This window comes from Propithecus coquereli, unplaced genomic scaffold (genome assembly GCF_000956105.1).
Source record: "Propithecus coquereli isolate 6110/MARCELLA unplaced genomic scaffold, Pcoq_1.0 Scaffold794, whole genome shotgun sequence".
NCBI classification, from domain to species: Eukaryota; Metazoa; Chordata; class Mammalia; order Primates; family Indriidae; genus Propithecus; species Propithecus coquereli.
In genome coordinates this window covers 339,410-349,344 of record NW_012154107.1, presented here as the reverse complement: position 1 = coordinate 349,344, position 9,935 = coordinate 339,410, and the positions used below count along the sequence as shown (strand labels likewise).

Sequence of the window (9,935 nt, the reverse complement as noted above, 5' to 3'; positions counted from 1 at the left end):
GCTTAACTTCAAGGAGAGATTTTCCTCCCATGGACGGGAGGCAAGGAGGTTTGATTTCAGTTGCTGTAGTTTAAGGCAGAAGTCAAAGGTTACGTGGCCTCTATCCAGAGTGTGTGCGCCTTGTGGGATTCGATTGTAAAGGGGTCAGCCCCTTCTTAAACTTTGCAGTGGGTTCTACTGCTTTTCTAGCTAGGAGGATCCGAATGTCTACCAGGGAGGAGAAGGTGGGACAGGAAAGGTGGGAGCTAAGGCCAGAAACCTGGGCAGCCTCGCTTCCAGTTCCCCACCAGCTGGACCAGGCCAGGCCTTCAGACCTTTTCCCACAGTGTCGGGTCACCTCTGCGGCGTTCCCGCAGCGGACAGCGCCAAGCCCTGGCTTGGCGTTGGGGAGCAGAGCAGGGGGGTGCCCGCCGGCTCCGGGGCTGCGGGAGGTAAGCCACGAGCCACAGCCGCCCTACACGCGGCCACCGCCAGCACCGCCCCGCCCCGCCGCCGCCCCACTCACTCCACAGCCCCGCCGTCGCCCGCCACAGTCCAGCGGTTGGCTCCAAACCTGCCCACGTGCGCGGCCAACACCGACCGGGCAGGTCCGACGCCCGCAAAGCCGCGGAGTTGAAACGTTCCCAAAGGGCGAGCTGAGGCTGGGCGGCAGCCTCGAGCTAGAGCACGCGCTCCGGCCTGCTGGTCTGGCCGGCCACCCCAAACCCGGCGCCCGCCGGGCCATCCGGCTCTGCCCCTCTCCCCCGACTGCGCCAGCCTCGGGCCTCCCCTGGGAAGGACACGTCGGTGGGCGGCGGGCCCAGGGAAGCTTAAGAGGGCCCCAGACCCCCGGGCGGCCTCCGGGCTTGCGGAAGGCGGGGGCGTGAAGTGCAGGGTCCCGCACCGTCTAGAGGCTGGGGCCGAGGCTGGGCGGGCTCCCAGGAGCAGGTTGGAGGTCGCGAAGGGCAGTCGCAGGCCGCACGCCCGGGTCACCAGGAGGAGTGCGGAATAGGGAGGGAGAACCAGGGATGAGGGTAAGCAGGTGTCCCCAAGAGGACAGGCGCCCTCATTTCCGTAAACAAAGAAACAGGGCAGCTCTTGAGGTGGGGGTCGGCGGTTAAGAGAATCGCAAACAATTTCCTTCATAAAAATGCGATCTGAGAGCATTTGATTTCCACTTTCACTCCCCCCAACACACGCACAGTCTCCAAAGACACTCAAATTGCAGCCATATGGGGCTAAAGTAATAGGAAGCAGTTACCTTATTTACTGCAGAGGCGGCGCACGAGAACCTGGCGGCTGCGGACCGCCGGCGACGGGACTGTAGGAGCAGTGTGTTCTCGCTCTTGGAAACTTTGTTTTGTTTACTCCTGGGAGGTTGACGTGGGAAAAGCCATTATCTAACTTTGAACGGGGACAGCGGTTGTATGGAGGAAAGAAGAGAAGTGTCCAGAATCGAGTAGCAGGGGATGGGGGGTTTCATAAGAGAGTTGGGGAGTGAGGATCCTCATTCCGCTGGTTCCTAAGAAAGTGCCACCAGCTGCGGGTCCGAAAGGAATGGTCCACACTCGGCCGAATGACCCGAATGTTAGGGCCCTCTCCGAGCACACAGGCATCCCCCACGCCCGCCAACCCAGAGCCCAGCTCGGCGGCCAGTCCCTTTGCCCAGACCGCCGCCTCTTGCATGTCTCCAAACTGTGGAGGACCGAGGTCGCCCAGTGACCTGTTTTCACACCCGCTGAACCCTGCTCTTTGCTGGGCAGCTGGAGCCAGGGTGCCTGGCAGGGCGAGAGAACCTTCCCCATCAATCCCCCTCGTCCGGGTCCTCTTCCTCTGTGGGACAGAGGGACAGAGCACGTCTGCTGCGACCTAGAGCTGGCATAGGTATGACTCCAGCTTATTCTGTTCCCCTCTCGTCTCCTTCTGAATCGAGTTCCACCTTTGCCTCGGGCTCTGCAGGAACCCCGACGTTTGCAAACTCACACACCTGGAGAGCCCGAATTTTGTTAGGAGCCGGCGTTTCCGAAAGAATCGCCATCAGACACGAAGATGGGCGGGAAAATGAGTTAGAGAAGCGAAAATAATTACCAAAGACCCCCTAGAGGAGGGGCTGGGGTTTCATTTCTTCACTTCAAGCTTAAGAGGTATTTAGGGAAAGAAGTAAAAATGAGGCCGAGAGAGGGAAACAGGAAGGAAGGAAGGAAGGAAAGGAGAGAGAAGAAAAGGAAAGGTACACAGGGAGGGAGAACCAGAGCGAGATTTTTCAGCGTGAAACTAACACCATCGACGTCTGCACGCCTGGTGCAAACCCAGGGGTCTGCAAAGGCACCCAGCCCAAGCCCAGCCCGGGATAGGGCTCCAGAAACCCTATCTGAAGGAAAACCACCACTCTCCGCGGATACAGGCGACTCTCCAGGGGTGAGGGCAGGGCGGCAGGCGAGGTGGGTCGGGTCCCCGGCCCACTCTGGGTAGGCTCCCTCCCTCCAGCCTCCGGAGTGGCCCTGGAGCGGCTGATGAGCGCGGGCGGCCAGCGCATGGTTTGGGGTGGCCCCGCAGCCACCGCCCGGCGGGCAGCGGCTTTCAGAAGGGGGCGGGCGGGACGTGCAGAGCGACCCGGGCCCAGGGCGGAGGGTGGGCTTTCTCTGGGCGGGGAAACCAGACACTTATAGGCGGCTGAGGCCGACTTTATTTTTACTGCCCAAACTGTTGGAAAGTATTTAAGCTTAAACAGAAACAGCTGTATCGCTGGCACCGGCAGACGAAACTATTTGTTACCGGGAATGACTTTTTATGATTAAGGACGCGGCCGTCGGCGGCCTCTCGCGGGCGGCCGGCGCGGGTCGCAGGGCAATGTGAGCGTCGTTGAGGGGCTGTTCGTTAAGACAGAACGGCCGGAGAGATGAGACCGTTCACCCAGCGCCTGCCGTGTACAGTTTAGGACCAAAGCCAAAAACTGGAACCCGCGTTTCCCGCGGCGAGGGGAGGCCCGAGAGGGAAGGTGGGCCCCACGCCACGTCTGGCCCGCGGGTCGAAGGCTTCGCCGCACCCACCGCCCGCGCGCACCTCGCTTTGGACAGGAGGCTGGTTTTCCGCTCTGGGCGTTCTGCCCCTTCAAGGCAGACTCCTTGGCTGGCCGCTTCCCTCGTTCTCTGTCTATCGTTCTCTCTCCTCTTTCCCCCTCCCTTTCTCCCACCTCGTCCCTGCCCAAGGGAAACGGCTTCCAGTCAAGTTGATCATCGACGTTTTAACTAAATCCTGGGTTCCAACGAGTGGGACTTGAGATTTGGAGCTTGAGAGGCAAGAGAAAAGGGTGGGAGGGAGCTGGGCCCGTACTGAGGCTGCTGTCCCCACCGCACCCGCTGAGGGTCACCGCGAGCTGAGCAAGCGGAGGGGTCGGCGTGTGCCTGTCCGTGTGCGCGCGCCAAAGCACCGCGGCCCGCCCTTGTCCCCTTCCAGGAGCCCGCTATCTCCGCGCGTGAGACCCTCTCGCCAAGCCCGCAGCGGACCCCGCGACGACCCCTAGCTTCCCGCGCCGCCGTTTCTTCTGGGGTGTCCGCCGCGCACGCTGGAAGAGCCGTGGACAGGAAGAGCGCGGGTCGGGCGCGGGGGTCTGGGGCAGCCGGACGCGCGCCCAGCCGAGCGCCCCAACCCCAGCCAAGCCCCAGCTCTGCGGGGACGGTAGTCCGCGCCCTTGGCACGCCCAGGCCCAGGGCGGCGAGGGCCGTGGCTGGGGACGCTCCCGGGCAGGGCCTGGCGGGGCGGCAGCGCGGGCGGGGGGCAGGGGCAGGTGGCCGTGGGCGTCGGGGACAGTCGGGGTCAGGAAGACGGCGCGCGACAGCGCCGCGGGGTCCCGGGCCGCGGGAGGGCTCGGGTGGGAAATGCCAGGCCTCCATCAGGTCCGCACGCGGCTTGCGCCGGGCGAGCGGTCCAGCCAGCCCGGCTTACGGGGCCCGGAGGGTGGCCTAGGGCAGGGCTGCGCGACAGGAGACCGAGACACAGGCACATTGATTTGTTAGCGGGACCCGGCTGGCGACCGCGGGGGAGGCCGTTGCCATGGAGACCGAGGGTCGGTGTGCGGCTCCGGGGGGAGGGGGCCGGGCACAGGAGGGGCCGCGGGCGCGTCGCCGGGCCTCGGGGTTCGGGCGCGGCTCGCAGTGGCCGGGCACCTGTGCATTGTGCATTGTGCTGCGCGGGCGGCGGCGGGAGGAGGGGAGGGCGCGAGTCCCGGCGGTGGGGGTGGGGCGGGCCGGGGTCTGCCGAGGGGGCGGAGCCCGGCTGACACCGCCGCGGGGGTCCCAGCGAGAGCTGTGAGGGACGCCGAACACCGGAGGGACAACTTGGCGGCGGGGGAGGGGGCCCTGGCGAGGACAGAGGGCAGCCGGCCCCCCTGGCCAGCCCCGTAGACTGACAGCGGCCGGGCCCGCCCTCCCCGTGGCGTCACTTCCGGCGGCGCCCGCCACCCCCGCCCGCTCTGTCTCTGGAGTGGCCTCGGACTCCGCCCCCTGGCGATTGGAACGCGGGTCACGTAGCAACGCGGGGGAGACAGGGAGAGGGGCGTGGCCCGGAGCTCGGCCAATCAGCGCGTGGGGGCGCAGGCCTCCGGCCGCTCGGCTCTAGCAACGTCGTTAGCAACACGTGGGGCGGGAGGAAGCGCGGACGGGGGGGGCTCGAGGAGCGGCGCGGGGGGGCCGCGGGAGGGCGCGGGCGCGCGGGGAGGGGAGGAGAACTGACGTCAGCGGGAGAGTATTATGGTCTGTCGTGCGCTGGCTGCTGCTTTTCTGCTCCTGGAAGCGGCCGAGGGGGGAAGAGGCGAGTCAACATGGAGCTCTCGGCGGTGGGGGAGCGGGTGTTCGCGGCCGAAGCCCTCCTGAAGCGGCGCATAAGGAAAGTAGGTGCCCCGGGCCTCGGGCTCGGCGCGGCGGGCCCTCCCCTCCGCCGGTTCCCTCCCCTGCTGCAGCCCAGCTTCCCTTCCCCCAGGTCCCAGCAGCGGCCGCGGCCGTGGCGGCGGCGGCGGCGGCTCTGAGCCCCAGCGCTTCCCTTAGACTTGCAGCGATGCACAGATTGCACGGGTGGGGGGCGGGGTGGGGGATGGATGCCGGTGCATGCACTTTGTGCAGCCCTAGGTGCAGGGGTGGTGCAGCGGGCGCCTGCCTTTGGCGGTGGGGTTTTGAGCATTCATTTGGTGCATGCATTTTCGCATGTATTTCTTGTGTCCTCGTCATGCATTTCTCCCCATGCACACACACACACACACACACACACATTTTCCCCTTTGCATCTGCAGGGACGCATGGAATACCTCGTGAAATGGAAGGGCTGGTCGCAGAAGTAAGTCTGTTATATGCAATTCTCAAACCCAGACTGTTACTCGGGAGGTTTCTTTCTTCCTCTTTTTCCCTTTATACTGAAATACAATACAATGCAACGAGAAAAGTTACACACACACCCTCTGCTCCCCCCTGCTCCTGGGACTGATGCCCGCTTCTTCCTGGTTCCTTCAGGTACAGTACCTGGGAGCCGGAAGAGAACATCCTGGATGCTCGCTTGCTGGCAGCCTTTGAGGAAAGGTACAGACCCTTCCAAGCCCCAGCCACTAACCTAGAAACATGCAGGGTGGCTTCTGTCCAGCCTGGACTGGAGTCCCACTTGGTTTTTTTTTTTTTTACTCATACACCCTTTCACCCTCCCTCCTGTCTCCAGGGAACGAGAGATGGAGCTCTATGGCCCCAAAAAACGAGGACCGAAACCCAAAACGTTCCTCCTCAAGGTAGGATGGCAGTGTCCAATGGTGGACAGTGATATTTTTGGGTTACTTTCTGGGAAGGGGGCCCTGAGGGCTATGAGCCAATGCGGTGTCCACACATGTTGCCTCTTTGTAAATCTAGGAGGGAGTCCCCTAACAGGATGTCACCAAGTTAGTGGCAGCACCAAGGGGTGTCTGCGGGGAGGGGCTTAGCCACACTAGAATTTCTTTAACCTCCTGCCCAGCCATTCCAAATGGACATGTGAGTGAATACAAAAAGTGTGCTTTCTGCAAACAGCTGCTTCCAGGCAGACCTCTATTCCTTCCCACATACTGCCACCTCTCAGCCCCACCCCCTCCCTACTCACTCACAAATTCCCAGGCGTCAGAGAACGAAGTGGGAGTTTAAGGTTAGAGGAGGGGTCCTGGGGGTGGGGCAGGGCCTGCTCTACTCTTGACACCACCTTCTCTCCTGCAGGCCCAGGCCAAGGCCAAGGCCAAGACTTACGAGTTCCGAAGTGACTCAGCCCGGGGCATTCGGATCCCCTACCCCGGCCGCTCGCCCCAGGACCTGGCCTCTACTTCCCGGGCCCGAGAAGGCCTTCGGAACATGGGTCTGTCCCCACCAGGGAGTAGCAGCAGCACCAGCAGCACCTGCCGAGCAGAGCCCCCTCGGGACCGGGAGCGGGAGAGGGAGCGGGAACGAGAGAGGGAACGTGAGAGAGAGCGAGAGCGGGCAGCCAGCCGCGTCGATGACAAGCCCAGCTCACCAGGGGACAGCTCGAAGAAGCGAGGTCCCAAGCCCCGGAAGGAGCTCCTGGACCCCTCACAGAGGCCCTTAGGAGAACCCAGCGATGGCCTCGGAGATTACCTCAAGGGCAGGAAGCTGGAGGACACCCCTTCAGGGGCAGGAAAGTTCCCAGCAGGCCACAGCGTGATCCAGCTGGCCCGAAGGCAGGACTCGGACCTGGTGCAGTGTGGTGTGACCAGCCCTAGCTCAGCGGAGACCACGGGCAAGCTGGCTGTGGACACTTTCCCAGCCAGGGTCATAAAGCACAGGCCTGCCTTCTTGGAGGCCAAAGGCCAGAGTGCCCTAGACCCTGGAGGCCCCCGGGTCCGGCATGGCTCAGGCACCCCTGGCTCTGTGGGAGGCCTGTACCGGGACATGGGGGCCCAGGGGGGAAGGCCCTCCCTCATCGCCAGGATCCCAGTGGCCAGAATCCTGGGGGACCCTGAGGAAGAGTCCTGGAGCCCCTCCCTGACTAACCTGGAGAAAGTGGTGGTCACAGACGTGACCTCAAACTTTTTGACCGTCACCATTAAGGAAAGTAACACGGACCAAGGCTTTTTTAAAGAGAAAAGATGAATTGCTGAGTGGGTGAGCCCAGGACAAGAGAGCAGGGGAGAGAGAGAGAGCGCAAGCTCGGCGTAATGCTTTTTATTTCTGGTGGGATGTGGCCGCCTGGCTGGTCCTGTCCCTCACTTCACACCCCCTTCAGCCCCTTTCATTCCCCCTTCCCCTCAGTTTTGGTTGGAAAGATTATCTCTAGAGTTATATTTTCTATTAGATGTAAATATGTTATTTAAGAAAAATATCTAAATATATATATTTCAACTCTTGAAGTTGTTTTATTTAAATGAGGAGAGAGAGACAGTGTGTTTTAGTTGGGGCAGGCAGCTGAGCTGAGGCAGGAGGACCCCCCCATCCCCCCAGGGCACTAGGAAAGTTGGGGGCCTGGGCCCTGGGTTTCTGATGGTGTCTGGAGGGATGCAGCCTGCCCACCTCGCCCCTCCTCCCCTCTCCGCAGCCCAGTGCCAGATTCCTGGCACCAAATCAGGGCCCAGATTTTTTCTCTCTTCCCATTGGCCAGCCAGGCCAACAAAAGGTTGGCTCCCCAATCAGAAAAAAGGGGGTGGAGTCAGTCTGTTTTTCTTTTTTCTATTTTTTTTTTTTTTTAAGATTAAGAAGTCTATTAGGGGGAAAAAGTATTAACTTGGGTAACCTTTTCGTGTGTGACGTTGAAGGTACAAAGCGGCTGGCTGGCTGGCGCGCGGGAGGGTGGGAACAGGTACCCCCAGGACGACACCGGGAAATGCACTTTAGGGAGGGGTGTGCGTGTTCTGCACGCAGCTCGTGTGTGTGTCATGTGGATAAAATCTCCCCGTTCCCTCAATTCCTTTCCTTACTCCGCAGAAAGAAAAAGCCAGCGAATCTGTTTACATTCTCGAAATGCCAGGATAAATTGGGAGGATTGCGTGTCAGTGCCCAGAGCGCGAGACAGTTGTACAAGGAAAGTGTTGGGGTGGACTTTTCCCTTTCGCGTCCTCTAGCTTCGCCGGGAGAAGAGACGGCGGCCCCCACCTCCCAGGAAGAGTTGGACAAGCCTCCCCCGGGAGGGCGGGCCGCTGGCGCTCCCACGGACACGGCCGGACGGGCCACCCTGCGGGACCGCGGAGGGAGGCGCGGCGGGCGGCGGGCGCGGCTGGCAGCGGCGGCCTCGCACCCAGGCCCTCGCCGGGCCGGGCCGGAGCGCGGCGGAGGACCCGGCTGGCGCTCGGGGCCGCGGCAGGACTCGCATCCCCGGCGCTCGGCGGGGCGAGGGGAAGGAGGGCGAGGCAGGGTTTTCATCCAAGAATGCGCATAAGAACTTTTGCTTTTTCCTCCTCCCCTTCTTAAAAGCAAAAACTATAATTTATAGGCCTTTTCGATTCGCAGTGTTCTCTATTTGAACTCGACAAGCTCCGCCAAAGGGGGAGGGAGGAGCGGGAGTTGGGCGTGGAGACTACCGCGGTGGGGGAGGCCGAGCGCGGCGGCGGGGCCGGGACGCCCCCGCCCCGGCAGACTCTGGGCCACTCCGCGCTCCGAGGGCGCAGGACGCGCGCCCCTCTTTTGACTCAAAAGCACAAATCGGTCTCCTCCACCCCACCCCGGTCCCTTCGAGCTCTGATCCAGCAGCCTCCCCGCCCTCCCCGCCCTTAAAGGGCCAGCGAAGACCTAACTTCCCACTGCTCGTTCAGGGAGGGCCTCGGGGGCCCTGCGCGCCGAAGCAAGCACAGATGCCGGACTCGGGCGAGCGAGGCGGGGGGCGGGCGGGGGAGCTTTGCAGCGGAGGGGTACGGGAGGGAGCCCCGGCCTTGTCCTCGCACTCCCGACTTCCCACCGCCAGCCTCTCAGCCTCTCCTCCAGACTTTCTTGCCTTTAAAGAGAGAGAAAAAGAGGAAATCGGTGTACTACGTGATTTTGTTTGTTTTTGAATATCAAATTGCGCCTATAAAGAGAAGCCCCTGGAATGGGGATTTTTATCTGCTCAGATTTGTAAAACTGGTATTTTAGACTTTGTATAAAGAAGCGCCGTTGACCGAGTGTATCTATTTAAATGTTGACGCTATTTTCAGATGAAACTTCATTGAAGGGACGCGTCAGTTGCCGAGTGGACGGTGACTCAGGGACACAAGTCTTCACCTGGCTGCCGCCTTCCCCTCTGGTCCTGCCTTCGCTCCCACCCCCCTCCCTTCCTGGGGCCACCTTCGCCCATTCTCTCCGACCTTCCTCCGGCCAGCCTGGTCCTGTCCCCAGTGCCCCTCCATCCTGCCATTTGTCTGTGGCCGTGCGTGTGTGTCTCCCTCGCTAGCTCTTGCGACGCTGACCTGGGGTGGGTGGGCAGGGGCCCGTGGCCGTGTGCTGGGAGTCTGCAACCGCGTGGTGTGCGCGCCTGTTGGATTTATTTAAGTCTAAGATTTGTACAAATCTCGAATCGATCTCAGCCTCTGCTCAAGAGTGAAGCTTCGGTACTATCCTCTGCGGTCGTGAATGTCTGTATCCAATACCGCTTTTTACGTGTTTAAATATATACTTTGTAAATAGAGACATGTCTCGGTTTTACTTTTTTGGTTCGTTCCCTGAGCTGAGGGAAGAGGTGCCCCAGGAGGACAGGACCAATCTTTCCTCTCTCATTACCGGCGCATCCCGGCACCCTTGCCCCCTCCGCGGGACGATTCCCGCGAAGGCCAAAGGCCGGTCCCCAACTGGGGGGGACCCACCTAGCTGGAAGAGGGCTGGGCTTGGGAGGGAGAGGGGTGTGACTCGGGCTTGGCCGTGGCTTTCCTCCACTTACAGCCTGCACTTTTCCGGGACGTGGGCAGAATTCGTGGACCCCCAGAGGATGCGGGTGACATCGGGGTTCCCCTTTCCTCTGGCGGGGTTTCCCCCGCG

At 61.8% G+C, this 9,935-nt stretch overlaps 1 protein-coding gene across 1 annotated transcript; it reads left to right on the top strand.

Annotated features, from left to right (window-relative positions):
• The first annotated feature begins 4,715 nt into the window (after nt 1-4,715).
• Nucleotides 4,716-7,333, top strand: CBX8 (chromobox homolog 8). The gene is made up of 5 exons (XM_012663077.1): nt 4,716-4,867; nt 5,264-5,307; nt 5,481-5,546; nt 5,680-5,746; nt 6,201-7,333. The coding sequence occupies exons 1-5, from the start codon at nt 4,799-4,801 to the stop codon at nt 7,086-7,088; spliced, it is 1,134 nt and encodes a 377-aa protein (XP_012518531.1). The 5' UTR covers nt 4,716-4,798; the 3' UTR covers nt 7,089-7,333.
• Nucleotides 7,334-9,935: the final 2,602 nt, after the last annotated feature.